General features: G+C 34.5%; 10 protein-coding genes and 5 pseudogenes across 15 annotated transcripts, besides 4 other annotated features; 9 read left to right on the top strand and 6 right to left on the bottom strand.

Moving 5' to 3' along the window:
- Positions 1-19,341: part of a mobile genetic element that runs on past the window's edge.
- Positions 889-1,134, bottom strand: TVAGG3_0581400 (uncharacterized protein; the record flags this gene model as incomplete). The annotated part of the gene is made up of 1 exon (XM_051239161.1): positions 889-1,134. A coding segment is annotated over one exon (246 nt), but the record flags the coding sequence as incomplete, so codon positions are not given.
- On the bottom strand, positions 2,157-2,768 carry TVAGG3_0581390 (annotated as a pseudogene). The gene has a single exon. A coding segment is annotated over exon 1 (612 nt).
- TVAGG3_0581380 lies at positions 5,588-5,997 on the top strand (annotated as a pseudogene). The gene has a single exon. A coding segment is annotated over exon 1 (410 nt).
- Positions 6,017-7,101, top strand: TVAGG3_0581370 (annotated as a pseudogene). The gene has a single exon. A coding segment is annotated over exon 1 (1,085 nt).
- Positions 7,337-8,299, top strand: TVAGG3_0581360 (organellar and viral DNA polymerase type B; the record flags this gene model as incomplete). Its single annotated transcript, XM_051239160.1, has 1 exon — positions 7,337-8,299. One exon carries the CDS (start codon positions 7,337-7,339, stop codon positions 8,297-8,299), a length of 963 nt encoding a protein of 320 aa, XP_051096984.1.
- TVAGG3_0581350 lies at positions 9,161-10,013 on the top strand (annotated as a pseudogene). The gene has a single exon. A coding segment is annotated over exon 1 (853 nt).
- On the bottom strand, positions 10,262-10,594 carry TVAGG3_0581340 (uncharacterized protein; the record flags this gene model as incomplete). The annotated part of the gene is made up of 1 exon (XM_051239159.1): positions 10,262-10,594. A coding segment is annotated over one exon (333 nt), but the record flags the coding sequence as incomplete, so codon positions are not given.
- TVAGG3_0581330 lies at positions 11,836-14,520 on the top strand (annotated as a pseudogene). The gene has a single exon. A coding segment is annotated over exon 1 (2,685 nt).
- TVAGG3_0581320 (uncharacterized protein) lies at positions 14,581-15,438 on the bottom strand (the record flags this gene model as incomplete). Its single annotated transcript, XM_051239158.1, has 1 exon — positions 14,581-15,438. One exon carries the CDS (start codon positions 15,436-15,438, stop codon positions 14,581-14,583), a length of 858 nt encoding a protein of 285 aa, XP_051096982.1.
- On the bottom strand, positions 15,463-15,744 carry TVAGG3_0581310 (uncharacterized protein; the record flags this gene model as incomplete). Its single annotated transcript, XM_001319588.2, has 1 exon — positions 15,463-15,744. The coding sequence occupies one exon, from the start codon at positions 15,742-15,744 to the stop codon at positions 15,463-15,465; it is 282 nt and encodes a 93-aa protein (XP_001319623.2).
- Positions 15,772-16,085, top strand: TVAGG3_0581300 (uncharacterized protein; the record flags this gene model as incomplete). Its single annotated transcript, XM_051239157.1, has 1 exon — positions 15,772-16,085. A coding segment is annotated over one exon (314 nt), but the record flags the coding sequence as incomplete, so codon positions are not given.
- TVAGG3_0581290 (uncharacterized protein) lies at positions 16,252-17,765 on the top strand (the record flags this gene model as incomplete). Its single annotated transcript, XM_051239156.1, has 1 exon — positions 16,252-17,765. A coding segment is annotated over one exon (1,514 nt), but the record flags the coding sequence as incomplete, so codon positions are not given.
- TVAGG3_0581280 (uncharacterized protein) lies at positions 17,857-18,315 on the top strand (the record flags this gene model as incomplete). Its single annotated transcript, XM_001284801.2, has 1 exon — positions 17,857-18,315. One exon carries the CDS (start codon positions 17,857-17,859, stop codon positions 18,313-18,315), a length of 459 nt encoding a protein of 152 aa, XP_001284802.2.
- Positions 18,364-18,600, top strand: TVAGG3_0581270 (uncharacterized protein; the record flags this gene model as incomplete). The annotated part of the gene is made up of 1 exon (XM_001285703.2): positions 18,364-18,600. The coding sequence occupies one exon, from the start codon at positions 18,364-18,366 to the stop codon at positions 18,598-18,600; it is 237 nt and encodes a 78-aa protein (XP_001285704.2).
- Positions 19,342-19,629: 288 nt separating the features above from the next.
- Positions 19,630-20,063: a mobile genetic element.
- Positions 20,064-20,218: 155 nt separating this feature from the next.
- On the bottom strand, positions 20,219-22,237 carry TVAGG3_0581240 (spectrin binding; the record flags this gene model as incomplete). The annotated part of the gene is made up of 1 exon (XM_001579636.1): positions 20,219-22,237. The coding sequence occupies one exon, from the start codon at positions 22,235-22,237 to the stop codon at positions 20,219-20,221; it is 2,019 nt and encodes a 672-aa protein (XP_001579686.1).
- Positions 22,238-23,031: 794 nt separating this feature from the next.
- Positions 23,032-23,091: a mobile genetic element.
- Positions 23,092-23,676: part of a mobile genetic element that runs on past the window's edge.

Below are 23,676 nucleotides of genomic sequence, written 5' to 3'. Positions count from 1 at the left end.
GGAGATAAAATGAAGCATTTAATACATGACGTAGATGAAGACATGAATGAAAGCATGAAAAGCTCAACAGTTCTCTCATTCTTCCTTTCAGTAAGGACTATGAGTTCTGTTCAAATGGTGTGTATTTCTATTGTGGAAAGATGGGTTCAGGTAAGACATTCAACCTCATTCGTCATATACTCATAACAGAACGTTTAGGAAATGACTCATATTATGACCAAATCATTATATCAGCAACTTCAGACTCTATGGACTCAACAGCGAAAACATTTATGTCAAAGTTCAAGCCTCTGTCGTTAAAGTTCCAGACAGTGAACTCATTGAATTTCTTCAACGTTACATTCGACGTAAGAGAAAATATTATGCTATTAGAGTTCATACAGTCAGGAATGCAAAAGACTTCAGAAGAGATGGAAAGAATTATTGACAAACACCACTTACGTCAATACTCAGGAGTTTACGATATGAAACGACTGACAAACTACATTCTATCAAAACTTTCAAAAATACCCCTTCAAAAAGTATCCTTCAAATACTCTGCTCGTTTGCGACGACTTCGCCGGAAAAGGTTTAGTGTCAAAAGCAGACTCACCATTAGCTAACATCATACTAAAGTCAGACATTACCACTTAACTGTAGCAATACTTATGCAAACATGGCGTTTCCTTGCTTTAAACATAAAACGTCTCATAACTGACTTCGTTATCTTTCAAGGTTTCTCACGCTATGATATTGAACTCATTTGGAAACAGTCAGTATAACATTACCTTTTGAAGAAATTTGGGAAGCATATAAGTCTCTCATCTCTCCTCGTTCATACCTTGAGATTCATATCATGACTAATACCATTAAAGTCAAAAATATTCCATGGGAACGACCAACATTGTTTTAAAGTTTAACCTTCAATTGACTGATGGTAAACAAATTCCATGCATCTCTGTCGCCATTTCTGTTAATATTTTTGCTGTCATTCATATCATCCACTTCCCCATCCGTTAGCTTTTGAGGATATGCGTTAGAATAGCTGTTCTTAAATGAAGGCTTTTCACCTTTGAGAGCATAAACTCTATAACTTTCTGCATACTTTATGTTTGAACCTCCTGAGCCATCATTGACATAAATTTTTATAGGCTTCCACCCTTTGTTCATATTCCTGCTTCTTCCCTTTGCTCTTTTGTTCAGTAGTTCTACATCTTTATACACAGCTCCTGTCTCAGTGAATTCAACAACATTTTCATTCGTTAGCTTTACATTCAAACCCTTGTCGAGTATATTGTTCATTTCATACATATAAAAGGTTTTTATTCTATATGAAATGAGAAGCAAATCCATCTTAGCTGGTGCCGTTAATGTTCCAATTGAACCAACATCAAATGTTGACTCACGAACGACAAACAATATTGTCATAAAGAACTATAGTTCAGAGTGTTTGAAAGAAAAAGAACCAGAACTGAAATCCGTGAATTTAAACTCAGCTTCAAACGCTAACGCTACATCAGATGTTAAGTTAGAGTATCCACCACTGGACCAAATTCTTTCAAGAGAAGCCAACGACAACCCTTACACAAATGTTCAAACAAATCCTTCAGATAACGTAGACCATTACCTTCTTCAGTTATACCAAACAATTTTACTCAAAGACGATAAGAAGCTTTTGACAAATCTTATAAGCAAGAACCAAATAATTCTAACAAAGGAGGACCTTGAAAATGTTATCTCACGAATAACAGGGAAGCAATGTGTCATTGACTATCTCGACCCTGAAATCGAATGCTGTGGTCAAACGCCACCATTCATGAAAATAGGTAACATCCGCATCATTGAAACACCAGGAACTACAGGAGTTGAGTTTAAGTATAAATATTCGAACGAGTATACAAAACTTTCAACAGAATATAAACTTTGCTTGAAATATGTTTTAGTAAATTAAAGCAATTTGTAATATCTATCCAAAACTTCTTCAACAGTATCGAACTCATCTTCATAATGCAAACCTAATCTTATTGACTTGGTGCAGTTTTCACTAACACAATATAGCGCTTTGCGCTCGGCGCCTTTGACGCCTTTTTCTGTTCTCTTGACTGGCATAACTAACTCATTTGTTTCATCAAACAGCAACAACCAAAGTTCATGACCTAATACATAACATTCATACTTTATATTTTTAGCTCTGAGTTCTCTTGTAAGCTGTTGCATTTAATATTTTCTAAAAAGTCAACTTCAACAGTCATTCGCACTGGTGCCTTCAGTTCTACAGGCTCTGCTGAAAGTCAACAAGTCTGAATTGCATGTCTTTCAAATTATGAGGACTAATGCGAACCCATTTACCTAAATGAGTTGCTATGACAGGAATGTTTGGAATGAACATTGAATTGACTGCATAACAGAAAGACTTATATTCTACTGAACCTTTACTATTAACTCCTGAAATACCTGTGACATTAGCTATTTTTGACTCAACGTACAAACAATTACCATAACATACGTATGGAACAGATTTCATCTCAATCGTTTTGTCAACACTTTTCAAAGGAAATGTCATATGGTATGCTCCCAGAAGAATTGTACTCTATGACTCATTCTTGTATCTTGAACTCTTTCTTGCTACTGAACTTCAATGTTCCCTCAGAAGAGAGTTCGACATCTATGTTGTCAATAGTTTCTTCATTTATGAGAGTATCTATGACTCCAGCAATTTTATCTATTCTATACTCTGCTCTGTTAGGAAATGTTATAAAACTTCTTTTGTCATCTATTTCAAACTCCATGAAATCTGTTTCATCTGTTATGACAAAAGTTGCGATAGTATTGAAGTCAACAACTCTGAAAGCAAGCGCTTCATTCTGAAGACCTAAGTTTGTTTGTAGCTTTACTGTCCCGTATTCGTTTGGGTCTGTACTTTGCAAATAGAACAACATTTTATTCTCATTAAAATATGACTATTGCTGCATATGCGTATGAAACAAATGAAGCAAGAAGAGCACATGAACTAGTAAACGAAAACTCAACTTTAACCATTGAAGGCAATGATTTAGTCATTGACGATGGAAAAACTAAAAAAGTCATTGATTTCGATACTTTTAACACTTATGACCCATTCATTACAACAAGCAAGGTTCCCATCATAAATGATGGAACGGTGCAATATATAAATTCTACAGTAGATGCCTCATTAGTGAAAGTAAATGTTCTCATTGAATTGTTAAAGAGCTTTCGATTTGACGACAACATTAAATGCCTAAAGAATTTAGTCATGAATGAGAAACAAATTCTCGGCGTTGCTGGTAGCAGTAATGATGTACACCTTATGACATTAGAATATTATAACGAACATAAAGATGAACTGAAAGGAGAGAAGGGTGACACCGGACCTCAAGGACCACAAGGAATACAAGGAATACAAGGAATACAAGGAATACAAGGACCTCAAGGCGAAAACGGTTTGGATGGAAAGGATGGAAAAACTGCTAAATCATGGATATGGGACCTTATAAATACTGGTTTAACAGCTGCTTCATATGGAGTTCTTCAATACCAAATCGGAAAGATATGGGCGGTACTTGGTGAAGAAGTTTTAAATGACGTTAAAAATGCTTTGAACTTCATTTCAAATGGTTCGGATACTATTAAAACTTTATCTGGTTGGATGCAAGAAACAAGGAGTCAAATAGATACTGTAAGACGTATAGCAAACAATGCACGTACGGGATTGGATACTTTACGACAAGCACAAAATACACTAAAGGAAGCAAATGATATTCTTGGCTCAGTATCAGACATGCATGAAGATTGGCTTAAAGGTATTGACAAATCTTTAAAAAATCACAGTCAGTCTATTGCTGACTACAAGAAAAGTATAGATTTTTTACATAGTGCTATGGACGTACATGATGGAAGCATAAGGAACTTACTTAATGCTAACAATAACTTACCAGGAACTATTAAAGCATTTATAAAGTCCTTTGTAAAACCCGGTGCTCTAACATTTAGGTCTTTGAGAGCAAGAGCATTGAAGTCAAGAGATGCAGAAACTCCAACAGAACCTACAGAAGGAACTGAAACAACAGAAACTCCAAAGAACCACCAAAACCAACAGCTAATGAAATATTGTTCGAATATTTTCCAAGGTACTCTGTTCTCATTGCATACATTCAAGAAATACTTAAGAAAGCAGACTTGACTTTAGGAGATGATGAAAGTTCTGTATATCTTTCGTTCCAGTTTCAAATAGCAGAACTTTTGAGACAGATATGCTTAATGTATGACAACATCTCTGATTTCACAAGATATGATGACGACCATGACCCCGAACACGGTGAAGAAGAAGTTTTACAAACATCCATTAAGACAGGAAAGGTTTTAACTCAAAGTCTCATTATTGACACCAAAGATGGCGAAGTGGACGTTCTTCAAGAGCTGAAGAAAAATACTTCTTCGGGAGGTGGTGGTAGGCATGAACTTGAAATAAATGAGATAGAAGAGAAATTAGCCGAAAAAGCAGATAAAGAACATAAACACAATATCTCCGATATAAATGAACTTCAAGCTACATTAAATAGTAAAGCGGACAAAAATGAACTTGACGCAATGAACAAAGTTTTGAAATCTCATAAACACAATATCTCCGATATAAATGAACTTCAAGCTACATTAAATAGTAAAGCGGACAAGAACCATGTTCATTATATAACTTCAGACGAACAGATTATAACGGACTACCATGGATATTTAACACGAAGTGATGAAGCGAAGACAAAAAATGTTAATGAAAGAAGATATAAATACATTCGTGCTAAAGGTTATGACATAAGCTGTACTGTACAGTATGATGTAGCTAAAGCACCAGAAGCATTTGGTTATACCGGTGAAATTTATGCCTCTACTTTCAATGTTAACGGTGTATTAGTTGAACCAAGATTTATGTTAAGAGTTAAGGCAAAAATAACGTTTGAAGATGCTATTAAAAGTAAAGCTGACAAAGTTGAACTCGAAGCAACGAACAAAGTTTTGAAATCTCATAAACACAATCTCCGATATAAATGAACTTCAAGCTACATTAGACAGTAAAGCCGACAAGAACCATACACATAAATCCTTCACTACTGTTAGAGCAGACGACATAATATTGAACTTACCTTGGTTCAAGTGCACCTTTAGAGAATCCAAGTACAAGCGTAAAAGATACACTAAACTTTAGATAAGAGTTGAATATCGAAGTCATGCCAGAAACTTTGAAGCACATGAACTACCAGCAATGTTAGATAAGAAAGCAGACAAAACTTATGTGGATGCAGAACTAACAAAGAAATTTTCGAAACCAGATACAATGACATTTACAACAGAAATTATAAATGGTGAACCAGCAACTCCATTTGAATTTGTTAGAGGTCTTCAACCAGATACTTTTGAATTTTTCTTGGATAATTCTATTGAACTAACATTACATTATAAAAGTGGAACAAATGCAACATTTCATCCGGGAGATACATTCCAAATGGTATTTAATGACATAAGTTCTTTAGAATATGTTTATAGAGTTATGAGCATATATGATTTAATATATCCTATAGGAGCTGTTTATACGTCTATGAATCCAATAAATCCAAACACTTTATTTGGTGGTAGATGGTATGAAATAGTTGACAGTTTTCCATTCTACACTAATACGCAGTCAATGAAGATGGGAGGTTCAAAGAAAATAGGTATTGAAAACCTTCCTTCACATATGCATAGGTTCAGTGGAAGAACATCTGTGGAAGGAAACCATTCACATTCAATAACAAAAAGAGGTTATACAAATCTTGCAGCGGGTTCGGATAGACAGGGAATGCATAGATATGATATTTCAACTGACCCAAAGATGTTAGCACAGGTATTTTCTGTGGAACTGCAGGAAATCATACACATGTTGTAGCTGGTATTACAGACCCAGCAGGTAATGGAAAAGATTATATGCCTCCTTATATAACAATGCACGCTTGGATACGAGTTGGTTAAAATCTTTAACTTTACATAAATGAGCTTGAAAGAAGTATTCGAACAACATCCATGGAGGTCATTTAAGAAATTCAATGAAGCTGCAAAGAGTTGGGGATTTACTAACAGAGCTGAAGTGAAAAGGTTCTTTGACAAAAATGTTGTACATCAAACAAAAATAAACCCTTACGACTACTTTTTACCAATTTACTCCAACACTCCTGACGCATACCAATTTGACACTCTCATTCAAAGCAGAAAAGGAGACATAAACCATTCCTCATCTTCATAAATGTTAACACTCGTAAAGCATATGCATATCCAATGAAAAATAAAGGAACTCGTGAAGTGTTAAGAGTTTTACAAAAGTTTGTAGCAGAACATAACCCAAGTACTTTAACATCAGACCAAGACAGTGCATACCTCAGCAACGAAATCACAGAATTTCTCATTAAGCATAACATAACTCACTACACTACTGAAGACCATAACCATAACATACTCGGTATCATTAACCGCTTCATAAGGACTCTCAGAGATTTAAATCAAGAGCGAGACTTTACCGAAGAAACAATGAAACATTTCATCGAAGTTTACAATTCCTCAACACATTCTACAACAGGACATACACCAAATTCAATGACACAACAACAAGAAGAAAAGTATATACAAAAGAAACGAAGCCAAACACAAAATATCAGAAATTCAACACAATTTACTCTCATTCCTGGTACAAAAGTTCGTGTAGTTCTTGACGACAAACCGTTGACAAAGAAACGTTTAAGGTTAAGTCGAAATTATTATATCGTAGACTCTACGCAAGGTAATGGATATCTTATAAAAGCTGCTGACGACTCCATAGCATTTTACCCTCGTCATAAATTAGTCGAAAGTAGTAATGGCAAACTTGCTGAAACCATTGACGAAGCAAAGCGAGGAGTGGTTATTGAAATACTTGACTACAACATAAACGATGACACTTATAAAGTAAGATATGAAGGAGGCGTTGAAGATGTTATAACATCTAAGAACTTGAGAGAATCTAAACCAACTCATCTGGGACCATTAGAGCGGGAGTACTGGAAAGACAAAAATATGCCAGAAAGAATAAGAAAATTCTTCTAAACTTTTTCATTAGATGTAAATCAGACATGAATGAGAACAGTCATGATATCATTAATGGTACCATTTATTTTTGTCATAAATTTACACCAAAAATAATGTTTAGGGTAGAAGGTTAGATCTACCCTCATTTCTACCCTCATTTCTACCCTCATGAATTTTCATGAATTTCATTAGTTAGAAAAATAACGCTAATTTTTTTCTAACAAATTTTTTTATTTTGTATGTAAAGACAGTAATGTCAACATCAGAGAACACAACAACAATTCAAGCCGCGAACGGCGGGACTCTGTCCACAACTTCACCAAACTCGCTAGTCATGAATCCAACATCTATGTTAGTAGAGATGAAAAGCTTTATTCCTTATTCATATACTTTTGAAACAGAAATCCAGAAGATAAAGCAAGAACTTTTAACAAGTAATTTAGACTGTAGTGCGAAAGATGAAGAAAATGAACAGTATCTTTATGACATGCAGGACATTATTGACCATTTACCCAAATTGCCTGAAATTCAGCAGCAAAAACTAACTATTCCTGAATTCGATGAAATTGAAGTGAAACCAACTGACTCAGTAGAAATAAAGAAGTTCATACGAAAGGTAAATTATGAGTTTCTAGGATATCATTGCAACCATAAAGTTATGGACAAAGATTGCGACATGGTATATAAGAACATCTCTGACATATATAAATCTGGGGAGTTTAAGACATACGACAACTTTGTTTCATTAGTTGCAAAATGTGTATGGCAGATAAGAGATAAAGATAGAAGAGGTAAGGCATGGAATGAACAGATAAAACCAGCAGCTTTTGAGTTAAAGAAAACCATTGACGCCTTAGTTGTTCTAGCTGGTAATGTTTCAATGTATAACGCAAAAATGAACCCGCAATGTTCAAAATGTAAGGCAGCAATTAGGAAATATAACTACTCAGTCAAAGAGATAGAAAGAATGAGAAACGACTATGCAGACTTAAAGAAAGAAGCAGAAAAGCCAGCAGAAGATAAAATGGACATGCTGTCATTTCTGAACAAAAACTATCCAACTGCTGACGATTTCCTTTTATCTGACGTCAAGAAGAAATATAAAGAAACCTTCGGCATTGTTAAAACTTTTGATATCCTCAGCGAAGAAATAGAAGCTACAAAACAGTTTAGAATCTCACGAATTCATAACGTTTACCATGTGAAACGTTTATAAAATAACTGGGGTAGAAATGAGGGTAGAAATGAGGTTAGATCTAACCTTCTACCCTAAAAATTATTTTTGCTGAAAATGACCAAATTTCATGAATTTCATTAGTTAGAAAAATAACGCTAATTTTTCTAAGAAATTTTTTTATCTTGTATGTAAAGACAGTAATGTCAAACATTGAGTTTGAAACAGTTAGAAAGATAGACAATGACACCAAAGTGGTTAGAATAGGTGATTTAAACGTAAGATACTCAAAGAAATACAACAAATATTCTTTGTCAGACATTATATCTCCATCTGAAAAGAAAACAAACCACTGGGTTAGAAATGCTTCAACTCAGAAAATTTTGACAAGAAATCCTGAGCTTATGATATCGGTAAGATTCTGTGGAACTACAGCATATCTCATCGACAAAAGTCTTATACCAATAGTTTTGTTATGGATTGACCCAGTTGTTGGATATAACTTCATAACATATGGTTCATTCGATACGGAACGTTGCAGTGAAGGCTTACTTTACATCGTTCAGAAACCGAAGGACTTCAATACAAAAAGATATAAGATAGGAAGAACATATAATATAACTCAAAGATATGACAGTATAGTCAATAGAGTTAAGGTTGTGTTCGTTAACGATATGAGAGCCGCAGAAACAGAACTGCTTGAAGTTTTTGAGAAAATGTATGGTGCTCCCACGAAAGGTAAAGAAACGTTTGAAGTAGATGAGATAGATAAAGCTATAAAATTATTTGACGAAGTTGCTGAAAAATACATGTAAAGCGTTTATTTTTGGTCTTTTGTGAAAGTCAGAAAATAACGCTAGTTTTATTTTTATTTATTTTTTTATCCTGTATGTAAAGACAGATATGTCAACATTAGAGAACACAACAACTGCTATCGTTCATGAAGCCATAAATGAAGAATACGAATACATACAGTATAACAAACAGTTACGTCTCATTCGTTCTGTCAAAGACGACATGTACCAAATGCAAAGTATTTTGACAGCATGTTATGCTCCAGATACTAAACTTCCTAAAGACTGGTTTAGGAACCAAAGCACTATTGAACTATTAAATGAAGCACAGCGAGACATACTTTTTTCTGAAAACAGTGAAGAACAGCGAGTAGGTAAAAAACCCAGTCGCCAAAACTCTATGAAAATCGTGAAAAATTGCCAAACGGTTTGAGAGGATATTATGTTCATAGACTTCTCGTAAATGTTGTAGCAATGTGGGCTTCACCTCGTTATGCTTGGTATGTTTGTAAACTTCTTGACGAAATTCACAGACAAGAACGCGAACAGATGGAAAAGAAACTTCAAGCAAAAGATGAAGTCATTGAATCCAAAGACAAAAGCATTCAGAAAAGAATACCACGTTCAGTACCAAAAGGAAAGGAAAAGAACTATAAGTATATGATTTATACTGAAGAGTTGGAGAATGAAGAAGACAGAGATATGGTTATGTTGCATTTAGTCAGAAGAAACAACAAAAGCTTTTACGACCTTGCTAAATTTAAAATCTGACAGAAACTGGTTCTATCGTGAAAACTTACCGATTTCAATGACACCGAATGAGCAAATAAAGAAATTGTCAAAAATACTCTTCCTCAAACACACTATGACATCAAAGGTTGCACAATACTTACATTCAAAGAAGACTTACATTACTGAAGGAAAAAATAACAGAATATTTCGATAACTTCAAAGAGGAAGAATGAAGTCACGACAACATTAACGAAGAAGTCACGACAACATTAACGAAGAGAGAATGAGGTGAAAAAACAGGTGAAATCTCACCTCTTCACCAAAAATATATTTTTGCTTAAATAACTTCAGGGTCAATTTCTTCAACCATTTCACTTCCTTCGTCAATGTCAATAGAAGCTTCTTCAACCTTTGGTAAGAACTTTTGTATAACATCTTTGTTCGTTATTGTCTTCAGAGATGAAGGATAATATTTCACAGATGTTTCACCCTTCTTATATTCTTTCTGTTCGGAAAGATTCATAGCAATACTGAAGAAGTCAATGTTGGAGTTCTTTATGACAGTATAATGAGTATCTTTGACATTCACGAAGAAACCCTTTTGTTTCAAAACTACTGCTAACTCTTGTGAAGTATAACGTTTGCGGTCAATGACGATAGCTAATGGTCTGACATACTGACCAAACTTAGATTCTTTCACAAACTTCTTGTTAAAGATAACATTAACGTTTGAAGCATTATTGAACTCATTCTTGATGGCAGTAGCGAGAGCATTGTATGAAAAGAACTTGCAATCTTGCATGTGTTTCATTAAAATAAAAATATTAAATTATTTTGAAAAATAACTTAAAAAAATCTAATCTAATTTTTTCAAAAATATTTTTTTTATTTCCTACTAAAGATGTATCGGAAGTTGTCTAAGTTAGAACACTCGGAAATAAAACAACTTCTTACAGAAGCTAATATAGATGTTGCAAAACATTACGCACAAACAAAAAAGCACTCGCTGACTTCAAAGACTATAATGGTGCAATAAGTTATGATAGAATTCATGAGTTCATAAAGCCGCAACGCGGCGAGGACGAAGTCCATGCAAGAGCATTTCCTTTAAATGACATTGCTATTGACTTATATCATAGACGTTCAGTACCTCATGAAGTAAGAAGAGAAATGTTTGACATAACAAATGCAAACGTTGGTCATACTCGTAAAGCTCTTTCACATGATGTTCGTCAAGAGATGTTTGACATAACAAATGCAAACGTTGGTGAAACACGAAAAGAGAGACGACACACTGAAACAACAGAGAAGAGAGATGTTTAAAAGTGCTATAGAACAAGTTCGCAAAGCTAACGATGTCATTCGTTCCATTGACGACAAACCAAAAGAAGGTGAGAGATGGTTAAAGAAAGATGAAGAGAATAGGAAGAGAAATGTGAAGTCAGGCAATAGACTCATTGACTTTAACATCGAAGCTTTAGATGAACCAAACAGAGACTACTTACACAAACATTTCGGTAAGGTTTTCATGAGACTCTTAGAGAAAATTAAAATAAACTCCAACAGAGATGGATGGTATGTTATAAACTTGGTGGAAAGTATGAATGTTCTACGTTAAACCTCAATAATATTGGAACATTACTACATCAGCTCTTGAAGGAGAACTTTATATCAGAGATAGAAGCAAATGCTGCAGGTATTGTTGAAATGCACTATGACTTCTTCTTGACAAACATAAAGAATCTTACTGAAATAAAGATGTATGATTTAACAGAATATGAAGGCTTAACGATGTCAGATGTAAAGAAAGGCAAACCAAAAAAGAGACCATATAGAGATGAAAGCACACTGACAAATGACCAGAAAGCCATTTTGGAAGCTCTTAAGCAAACAGGAAACCCAGCACTTATAGAAAGCTTTTGGAAAGATAATGGTGAAAAGAAGTTTTATAAGAAGAGAAGCGGTCAGTTCTGGAAGTATCTTTGCACATTACCTATAAATCTTGAACGCTACCAAATCTTCAATGAACTGAACAAAAGAACTGCAACACTTATGACAGAGGACAATTGTTTCGTTTATGCTTGCATTCAGGCTGGAGTAAATGAAGAAACTATTGACCACATGAGAGAAGTCATTCGTGTTAGAGACTTTCCTCAAAGTAAAGTACAAGAAATTTCTGACGCAACAGGTATAGCATTTAATGTTACCATTGGTTATTTCAATGACTCAAGACATAATGAAATAAAGAGATATATACCAAAAGAATGCGAAACTGTTAGAACTATTGACTTACTTCTTGTTGAAGACCACTACATGCTAAATGAAAGACTTCCAATGACAACATATTTCATTCGAAACTATATAGAAATTCTCAAAGCTTGTGGTGGAATGAACATTGAGAAACAGATGAAGATTTATACAAAGAGAGAAGATAAATATGTAGTTCGTTATGATAGAACAACACCGTTATGGGATGTTATGAAAACATTGTGGGAGTGCAAATATTTCGAACCTATTTCTTATGGAGAACTTTTCACATATACTACTGACTTATATAAACAGAACCTTGCACCATTTAAAGATTTGACATATGCTCCAAAGTATTGTGTACAACTGAAGAAGAAAGCAGAGTCAAAAGAAGTAAATAAAGCTAAATGTAAATTCATTCCTGAGCACGTTTTCTTTGCTGACTTTGAGTGTAGTACGGATGGCTTTCATAAAGCTTTTAACATCTGTTATGACAGTGAAGATGGTTCAGTGAGTGAAAGCATTTGGGGTCAAAACTGTGCAACAGAATTTTTGGAAAGACTTCCTGACAAGAGTTTAATATATTTCCAAACCTCAGTTATGACATAAACTTCATCTTAAGACACATGACAGAAGTGAAAGGAACTCCCATCATTAAAGGTTCACGAACAATGCAAATAACTGGTTTATATAAAGGACGGGCAATTATTATAAAAGACTCTTACAGTGTTATAAATAAGAAGCTTAAACTATTTCCTGCTATGTTTAACTTACAAACAGGACCGAAAGAAGTATTTCCATATAACTACTACAGCAGTACTTTGTTAGCAAATGACAACAGAACTGGTGTCATTTCTGAAGCATGTAAGTTATCCATGATGCAGATACATTTATGAAGAACATAGATTCCATCAAAGGTTGCAGAATAGATGAACCACTTCGACTTAAAAAATATAGCACGTTTTACTGCAAACAAGATGTAAGAATTTTAAGAGAAGGTTTTTAAAGTTCCGCAATGACTTATTGAAAGAGTTTATTTAAACGTTTATGACTACGTAGTATTTGTTCTATTGCTAACAAATTGTTTGAGAACAGAGTATACTTCCCGAATGGAAATCTTTATGACCTCTCAAATAAACCAGAGAGTTTATTTCGAGATGCATTCAAGGTGGAAGATGTATGTTGTCAGATAACATGAAACAAAAGAGCGAAAAGAAACTCATTGCTGACTTCGACGCTGTTTCATTATATCCATCCGCTATAGCAAGACTTTATACTTTAGAAGGAATTCCAAAAGTATTGAAGGATGAGATGTTAAGCACAGAGTATCTCATGAGACATTTATTCAACGACGACCAAAAGGAACCCATTGGTGAAAAGTTTATGTCTGGCTTCTTTGTTCTCATTAAGATAACAGAGATTGGAATACATAGACACTTTCATTTAATAGTTTGCGACCCTGAACTAAATCCAGAACTTAACGTTCCAAGAAGTTCAAACACTTGCTGTCTCATGCATGTTGACCATATAACATTACAAGACCTCATAAAATATCAAGGTGTCAAATGTGAAGTGTTGCAAGGATACTATTACGATGGAAACAGAGATATGAGAATAAGAGATGAAGTAAAGAAGTTGTTTGAGTTAAGGTTAAAGTATAAGAAAGAAGAAAACCCCTTACAAGAAATTATAAAACTCATTCTGAACAGCATTTATGGCAAAACTATTCTATCTCCTATTGAGTCAAAAATAACCATAGTAGATGACAAAGATGCTATAAGATATGCTATAAGAAATTACAACCATATAGTGAAGTTCGAAGGTTTGGATGGTTCAGATAAAACTATTTTCAAGCTAACGAAAAGCATTTGCAGACACTTTAACTTCTGTCCACTTGGTGTTAACATTCTGTCTATGTCGAAGAGAATAATGTGTGAAGTATTCTGTACTGCTGAAGATATGGGTCTTCAAATATTTTACCAGGACTGTGATAGCATGCATATTTTCAATGAAGACATCCCAAAGCTTGCAGCAGAGTTTAAGAAGAGATACGGTCGCGAACTTATAGGAAAGAACCTTGGTCAATTTCATTCTGACTTCGCAGAAATAACACCTGGAAAACAAAGTTTAGCATACAAGTCAATATTTTGTGGAAAGAAGACTTACATAGACTTACTCACTAACGATTTAAATGAAGTTGCATTTCACTGCAGAATGAAAGGCGTGAAGCAAGATGTTATTGCTTTAACCGCTAATGAAATGTTTCCTGAAGCTATACAATGCTATTACAATGAAGATAAGAACATTCACATACCTGTTGGAACATATGACAAAGACTCTGAGTTCAGTTTAATGAAACTTTACAAAGCACTTCATGATGGTCAAGAGATTGGATTTGACTTATGTAAGTCTGCTAGTCCTTGCTTTGCTGAAAAGTTTAACTTCTCAATAACGACTAAAACAAGCTTTATTCGTAAGTTGAAGTTCTGAGGTCATTTATTTTTGTCAGCAATGAGGTCATTCGTGATAAAAATAAAGCTAGCGTAGATTTTACAATACTGCGATGGTAGAGTTTAAGAGTTGTGCTTCAATGTAGAGACAGTCCTTCCCATCTGGAGGCAAGAACACTGGACATTTATGGTCATGAGTGGAGTACATGTCTATCCAAAACTCACGATTGAAGCCAGTTAATTTATAGTATTTAGGATTTGGCAGTGGTGTAGTTCTTGTATGACCAATGAACTCATTTTCAACGCCTTTGGCTATATTAGAGTAAAGTATTGCTTGCTTTCTATCCCAAATGCCAGGTGTTACAATCTTTGAAAATTCATTTTTCCTCGGAAGCATTGCATTATAATTGAAAACATTCTTGAAATCTTCATTGGGTTCAGAGATTTGAAACCTTATACGTAATGGATTTTCTTTCTCTTTAGCGACTTCATTGAATGGTGAGAATACAATGAATTGACAGTCATGAGTTCCATCTTCATTTTCATTAAATTCATAATGAAAGTCTATAAGTTGTGGCTGACTACCTTCTTCCTTCAGTTGTGCAAGAAACTCACGTAAAGGCTGTAAAGTTTGTACTTCAATGTTGAACTTTTTCTCGAACATCTCATTAAATGAAATCATACATTGTAGCAATGTTGTATCGTCTTTAAAGTATTTGTATATGTGAATGTTTTGGGCGCTTAAAGACTGTTCGTCATTTTCTATCTCGACTTGAAGTATAAAGTCAACCTTTCTGAAAGCACGTGTTATATACATAGATGTTATGCCAATGTACTTCTCTTCATTTATGTTCACAATCCAGTCTGTTGGAAACTTAAACGTTACTCTGTTCCCCTTTATTTTGACGTCAGGGTTTTCACTACTGAACGCAACAGTTAAAGGTATTTGTCTATACATTTAATTCGGATAAAAATAAACCATTTACTCTTTCTTTGCTTCAGCTTCTTTAGCTTTTGCTTCAGCTTCTTTAGCTTTTGCTTCAGCTTCTTCTCTAGCTTTCTTTGCCAGCAAACGTGGGTTCTTTTGTCTTCCAGCAGCTAATGCAGCTAGTTGTTTTTCACTAAGTTTTCTCTTTGGTCTCTCTGGCTTTTGTTCTGGTTTTTGTTCCTTCAGTTCGGATAAAATTTGCTCACGAATTTCTTTCTTCAATGCTTCAACATCTATGACACCTTGGGTCTTGTCCGTAGGGCTTGTCTGAGTCATTTGATTGCAGATAAAAAACTAAATTAAAACTTTAACCGATGTAAAATGAGCTTGTCAAAATCAGAACGAGAGTCTATTATATTAAATGACGCAAGAGGAATACAACATCCTTTCTATTACGTAAGTCAGAGTAAAGATGGTAAAATATACGTAAGAAAAAGAAAGGTACCATTAGCGAATGCAGAGAGCGACAACATTAAGGTGCATGGCAAGGGTGAAGTCCACGAAGCCCATATAAAACCTTCTGTTCAAACTGAGCCACCAATAGAACCAGAAGAAAAGAAGCCAGATGTACTTTCAATAACGAACCAAGAGCTTATTGCAAAGTTCGTGAATTTCATTGAAAAACAAACCGAGTCAAAGAACCCTGACCCACCAGTGAAAGAAGTTGAGACAAAAGAGAATGTACAGTTCATTGAAAATGTCAAGAAACAACTTCCACCACGAATGCCAAGAAGAAGAGTGAGAATAATGAAGTAAATAGATATTTTTATCCGAAGTAAATACATGCAGAACGAACAGTTAAACGAATTTACTCCAGCAGAGCATATTCATCAGATTCGCTCATATTTCGATATCATAGACAATGCAGTTCAAATTGGTGACACTAATAGAAAATATTCTGACGCAAAGATTCCATCACAACCTGGAACTGCTAAAGATAACACATGGGTAACATTCAATCTCTCACCTCCTGGTGAAAATATGTTGGACCTTTACAATACATTCATTACGTATAAAATGGAAGGTCAATTTATTGCAGATAAAGAAATTGGTTCAGGTTCCAATAAAACAAACCCACCAGGATTTTGGATTGGTTTCGATGACGCTTTCTATGCAGTTGCTGGATATCAAATCCTTGCAAATGGTCGTATCGTATATTCTCAAGACAACGCAAGAGAAGAAGCATATATAACTTCAAACTCACAAACTACCGAACAAATAAAGAAAGTAGATGTTTTCTCAAAGACTCGACATGAAGATGTATGGAGTCATTCGGGAACATGCAGAACAGGACAAATTGTTAGTGGTCCAATTACAGCAGGAAAATCATTTGATTTTAAGCTTCGTTTAAGAATTCCTGTTAGAAGATTCCTTCCATTAGAAGCTATTCGATTTATTCCAGCTTTTGCAGGAAACATTCAGCTTAAAGTAAAGTTCAGTAGCGACGCCTTACAATGCACATCTATATCTGTAAATGATATCATTGCTTTCAATCCAACTCTTAAAGTTGCATTTGCTTCAGATTCAAATCCACCGACAAATAAATTTGTTCCATGGAATGAACCATTCACTATGATAACGAAGGCAGTAGAAGCTAGTGGAACAGTTACTATTACAACTGTAACCCAGCAACTATTTCGAACAAAGATGGATTTTAATGAATGTTTCATTCATCCAAAGTCATTCTCTTTAGACCCTAACATTTATACAGAACTTGTAGAACATTATACAAACGAGGCTTTATGTTTTCCTGTTAAAGTTATGGATTGGATTCCTATGGACGGTTCATTCTCAAAGAATACAGATAGTTCAAGTGCAACATTTACAGCAGCTTATACGCCTATTAATGTTAAAAGTATTTGGGCACTATTTAGAAAGAAAGACAACTATTATGTTAATTTTGAGAACCCTAAGTTTAAATATCTTCAGCTTTCCATGGGAGCTTATGGAAATATGCCTGCAGAACCTGAAAAATCATATGGACCTGTATTTTATGAAATGGTTGCGAACGCTTGCAATACAAACAATGATATGATTGGATTTAATGAAGATGTTATGAGGTCATTGGTGGATGATGGTAGTGTGGAACATAAATGGGATAGCTATGACAACACACATTTCTTATGTGGTTTTCCAACAGAAGTGGACTTTTGCTTCCAGCAAGGTCAAACATCTACTGCTCCAATAACATACAAATTGTCTGTTAAAGGACCTATTGAACTAGCAACTGAAAATGTACCAAAGCCACTTATTGGATTTATGAGGGATTGTTGCTTTGCCATTCAGGTGCGTGCTAATGGAATCCCAATAATAAGATTAGATGACTATAACTTAGCTACGGACGACAGTGAGGAATAAAGGATGAACGTTTATTTTTAAAGCTTATAAATGAGTTCTTCATCAAGCTCTCGTGAACCTTCACCATCTATGAAACAAACTTTACCAAACGATTATGGAGCACCTATTGAATATTTCTTACGAGCTGCACAATGGCAAAGAGCAGTCTCACCAAGGTTAGGTGTTCCACCAGCTCCTGTCAAAAATAGCATTTGGTCAAGTCCTTATATAAAATATGGTCTCCCACTAGGTTTGCTAGCTACAGCAGGAGCAGTAATGATGTTGAAAAGAAACAAAGCAAATGTTATAAATAATACTGAAGTAGCTGAATTTGAACAAACTCCGACACCATCGCCAAAACCAACGCCTTCACAAACAACACCTTCAATGACTCCTGAACCTATGGAAGTACAAACTCCTGTTCAAAAGTCAACTCCAAAACCGACTCCAACATTTAAACCAGAACCTACTCCTCAAATAAATCGTAAAACTCCTGCGTTTCCTTACTGAAAAAATAACCTTATTTTTATTTAATATTAAAATTTTTATTTGATTGAAATGACGACTAAAGTCACTGAAGCAATGAAACAAAAGTTTTTGGTAGAATACATTAAATCAGGAGCGGTTCCAGAAGGTTTTTACGTTCATACTATGAAGGATGGTAGAGTTCAGTTTAGAAAGATAAAGCAACCATTAGATAAAGAAGGAATTTTGAGAAAGATTAAACTTCATGAGGACAACATTGCTGAACTTAGGAAGAAGTTAGAAGAGTTGGAGAAAGGAAGAGAGTTATAAAGCAATGAATTCAACAAGGTTAGAAATGAGGGTAGAAATGAGGTTAGATCTACCCTTCTACCCTAAATTTATTTTTTCACCTCTGACAACGTTTATTTTTAAGTTTATTTTTATTTTATTTTGGATGTAATGGGTCAAAAATATAACATTTCTACTCAGCAGGAATGAGACCCTTACTGACTATGTATTCGTTTAATGCTTGATGAAAACAATGGTACATATTATCGTATGGGTATACACAGCGTCTGTTTCCATCGTCGTCGTATATGTAGAGCTCAAATCCAGTCCAACCTTCTTTTGTACAATATGTAGCTTTATTTAAGTATGCATTTATGTAGATAAGGCTATTTTCTTCATTGCTCCAGAAATAATTTTTGTTCTTTGTTGAAATAGTTTTCGTTCCTCTGCGACCATAAGGAATGTATGCAATGAATTTTGCGTCATATGGGATTGTAATATATTCAGGGTTTCTTTCATCGTCAATGGGTCTGTCTTTGTTAAAATGCATGTTTCTCAGTTTTACTTGAGTTTTGAATAGTTCACGGAAACGTTCTGGGAAAGAGTCATAGTAAATGTAGTCGGACATGTCTTTGTAATGAAATAAAAATTTAAAAAAAATAAAAATAAGGTTATTTTTATTTAGTGAGGATGGTAGTCAATTCGTTAGTGAAGTCGTTAGTGAAGTCGTTAGTGAAGTCGTTTATGTGTCAGATGGTTTTGTAAATATTTAAGGTTAAGTTGGGTAAGGTGGAACGCAGTGCCTCAGTACACGACTTAGCCATACTAACTAATGGGCATTAAAAGTAATTTAACCTAACGAATAGTAACATGACCACTATTTTGATGACTAAGAAATGTAATTCATCAAATTGGCAGTTCGATGAATAATACCATGCAATCAACAACTGGTTTGTTACAATTTGGCTTGATTCATCAAATTGGCGGTTTGATGAACCGAATATTGTAATCCAGACTAGGTCAGTTGCTTGTTGGTCATAGATAATAATGACACCTTTCAGTTTTTGTTAAACATCTCAATTATCCCGCCAAAAATTATTGGGTCTAAATTGGTTTTTATTATTATTATTTTCAGAAACAAACTAACTTGTTTTTTAGGAATTTATCATTCATAAAGTCTTTATGATATATTTTCAACTTATAATGAATATGAAATTATAATTGTTATTTTGAAAAAAAATTATTCATGATCAATTCATGATTTAACCATTTCCTTCAAATTAGGAGAGCATATTCAAATATAATCGCTCATTAAAATCAATTTTTATGTTTTTTTTAAATCGAAATTATCTCATCATAAACCATGCAAACTGACTATTTGTTCTTATCACCATGTTACCAATATCAGAATTGTCTTTACAGCCAAAATTTCGCTCGATAAAAGTCCATCCAATAGTGAGATAATTGAGCAACGAACATTTTTCCATATCACAAAAACCTCCGCCCCTTATTCTTTTCAAAAACACTTGAAAGAGTAGAAAATAAGTTAATGTTATCCCTGATTGACAGATATCTCGGTAACTTTTTTTAAAAAAATAAAAAATAATGAGGGGAAAATCAAAGTAACAATTACTAATTAATTAAAATCATTTAAAAATTTTTACATTGTTAATATTTCCATGTCAACACCCTTCAAGATTCCTTTCTTGACCAAATACTCAACGTAATGTCTGTCAACAATCTCGTTGGGACAAACAAGTTGACAGTCTAATGTTTTTCCTGCAACAAACTTGTTTTCGTTTTGATTCTCCTGCTGAGCTTTTTCATTTTGAGCCTGCTGCTCTCTTTTTGCAGCTTCTTCAGCTTGGATTGCCGCCTTTTGTCTCTGAATCCTCTTCTGATATTCTTGCTGCATTTTCTGCTGTTGTTGCTGAACTTGCTCTTGTTGCTGGACCATTCTGATCTTTTGGAGAAGCTCACTCCAATTTGATGGTCTTTGGTCGGATGTATGCTGTATTTTGGCTTTTACTTCTTCTAATTCGTTCTGAGGAATATTAAATTTGGCAATTCTTGATTTCTTCTTACTCTTCTTTACTAATTGGAGCTTTGGTTCGTCAACTTCAGCTGGCGGTGGAGGAACCTGTTGAGGTTCATCGGGATTTTGGATTTCTAAAATTTGATCAATTGCTTCATGTTCTTTTGGTGTCTCAAAGAGTTGGGCTATCTCTAGCTTCCTCTTAATCATTGCGTATTCGTATGGAGAATAATCTTTTTTGTTAATAATGCAGTGCATGTTCGGATCTGCACCGTGATCCAGTAAGAACTTAACATTATCTTCCTTACCACTTTCAATAGCAAGGAAAAGAGGGTTTTGGTCTGTTTGCAAATTGACGTTTGCTCCTTTTTCAATGAGAAATGCCATCAATTTTTGGTCGTCTTTGGTTGCAGCGATTGATAGTGCACTCTTTCCCTTGAATACATAGTTAACATCTTGTCCTTGGCCGTAGAATATCTTCATTACATCTAAATTTCCTTTTTCTGTTGCGCCCATCAACGGTGATTCGCATTCGCATGGGTTATTCAATGCGCCATTACTCATAATCTTGGCTGTCAATGATAATTGGTTAGATTCAAGTGATTTATTGAGCTCATCCCACGAAGTTTGGACTCCATGGTCAGCTAATGCGTTTGCTGCTTCTATTTTCTGATGTTTTAACGCAAAAGATAGTAAGGAAATTTTGTGGTTCTCAAATTGAACGGTTTGATTCAATTCGAAAGCATGGGATGCCAAGTATTCAATTAATTCTGCAGAATCATTTAGGATTGCTGCAATAAGCGGGCTCTGCTTGGCACCACTGCTATCTGTAATATTTAGTTTCTCAACGAAATACTTCAATAATGGTAAAGAACCAATCTGGCAAGGGAAGAAAAGAAGATCGGTGTTATTGACGTCAATATTATTGGCCATACAGTAATTAAAGAGCGTGACATTTGTTGTCTGTAATATCTCTGCTGAATTTAGCTCCTTGATAAAGTCATACTTGTCCATAAGCCATTCAACTACATCATTGTGGTGAGCTTTGATCGCCTGTTGATGAATTCCTACAATATTTCTTCCTAGGCCTTCAATCAACTGTAATATGGTAATATTTCCGCCTGTTGCTGCGAGTTTTGGAGCGTCGTCTGATAATACGGCTCCGTTTGAAACTAAGTACTTGAAACAATCAACAGAGCCGTATTTACATGCCTGTTCGAGATAGTTTTTCTTTTTGGTTTGTTTTGTTGCCTTTCCTTCGATAAATTTCTTAAATTCTTCAACATTGTCCATTATGATATGATATTCAAGAGGAGATGATTGCTCGATGTCTGAGAGCGGTACCCACATCTTAATCATCGATTCGAATTGAGAGTATTCTGGATAAATATTATGGAGCACCGTTATGAGATGGAGTAGAACTGAATTCTGTCTAATTCTGAATTTCTTTGTTTTTTCAATTAAAAGCTCAACAAACTTGAGCGTAACGTCTTTACTTGATATAAGTTCTTTGATTTTTGAAATAGTTTCTTCCATATTCTCGCTGTTAATGTTCCAAATAGCATTTTCAGCTATGCAGAATTTGCTCAACTCGGGGATTATCTTGGTTTCTGCCAAAATCTCTTGCTTTGCTTTACTTGACATTTTAAAAAAACCGACACTTTTGTTTACAGATGTCAAAAATTTAAATGACCTATGCCTAAATCATAGTGGACATCAACTAATTATTCATTATTTTGTTGAATTCTAAAAGCTTAAATAAAAGCGTTAATAATATTAGCCGATCTAGTGTTAACTACAAATTCTTCGGATTGAAAATTTTGTCTAATTGCCACATGCAATGATTAAGATGAGGATACTCATTTATTTTAGAATACAATTGATATCATCACTTTCTGATGTCAATAACTCTCAAAATTGAAATTGAATATATCAAATCTCATAAAATATTTTTAGTAAAATAGAATTAATATAGCATAGGAGTTAAAATGCTAACTCTAACAAGTAATTTAGCTATACTGTAGTATAGATTTTTATATTTTATTTAGCTATACTACTCATATGCAATTACATTATCCTGTTTCCAAACATTATCCAACATCAGCTAGAGCTTAACATCACAAACGCTGAGTCTAAGAGCTATTGGACAGCCGTAGTCGTCCCAATGATTTAATTTACACACAAATTTCTCGGAGTTTTTGTGATTTATAGAAAACTCCTCGATCAAATTCCAAAGGTATATTATATCTTTCGTCAAATATGACTCTTTGCAAATTTTAAGCAAAAATACCTAAGGCATGTAGAGTGATCGAATTAGGAATATATATATATATATATGAATTTAAGATTTGAGATGTTTCTAAAACATTAACACCAATAGATGTGACTGTGATTTGATTTAATTTGAGATTTGATTTTTAAATTTTCGCGCAGCTGATGAGAAAGGGACAAACTATCCAGTGTCACTTTTCAAAGGAATAAAAAAAATAATAAAGATGGGGAACAGGACAAATTTGCCACACGGCACTTTTTTTAAAAAATTTAATGGAGCGGAGCGATACTCTGCTGCAGGAGCCCCAAGGCTCCCAATCATTACGAAAGGGAGCCTCAGGGCTCCTGAGAATCCATCAGCAGAGGCCTTTTCATTTGGCCTCTGCTGATCAAAGATTCGGCGAAGCCATTCTTCGTCTCAGGAGCCCCAAGGCTCCCAATCATTACGAAAGGGAGCCTCGGGGCTCCTGAGAAACCTCTTTGAGAAGGTTTTCTTTAAGAAAACCTTCTCAAAGATGATTGTCAGCATTCACTCAAAATCTACCAAGAGTTTCAAAGTTTCAAATCTATCTGAAATGAAGCTTTGAATCTCTTGTATATCTAATTGTAGAGGTACCTTTTCAAAATGTCTTCTATTGATTAAATTTAATCAGTAAAAGTCATTTTGAAAAGGTACATCTCTATAATTGCTATTGAGCATTCACTCTTGGAACCTTGGAGCTCTTGTGTAGTGCATGAAAACTCCAAGATTCTAGCATAAAACATATATCATAGACATAATTTCTTCAAATATAATTTAAGGTTATTTTTTA

The sequence above is a fragment of the Trichomonas vaginalis genome, chromosome II, assembly GCF_026262505.1.
Source record: "Trichomonas vaginalis G3 chromosome II, whole genome shotgun sequence".
NCBI lineage: Eukaryota > Parabasalia > Trichomonadida > Trichomonadidae > Trichomonas > Trichomonas vaginalis.
This window is presented reverse-complemented; position numbering and strand designations above follow the sequence as displayed.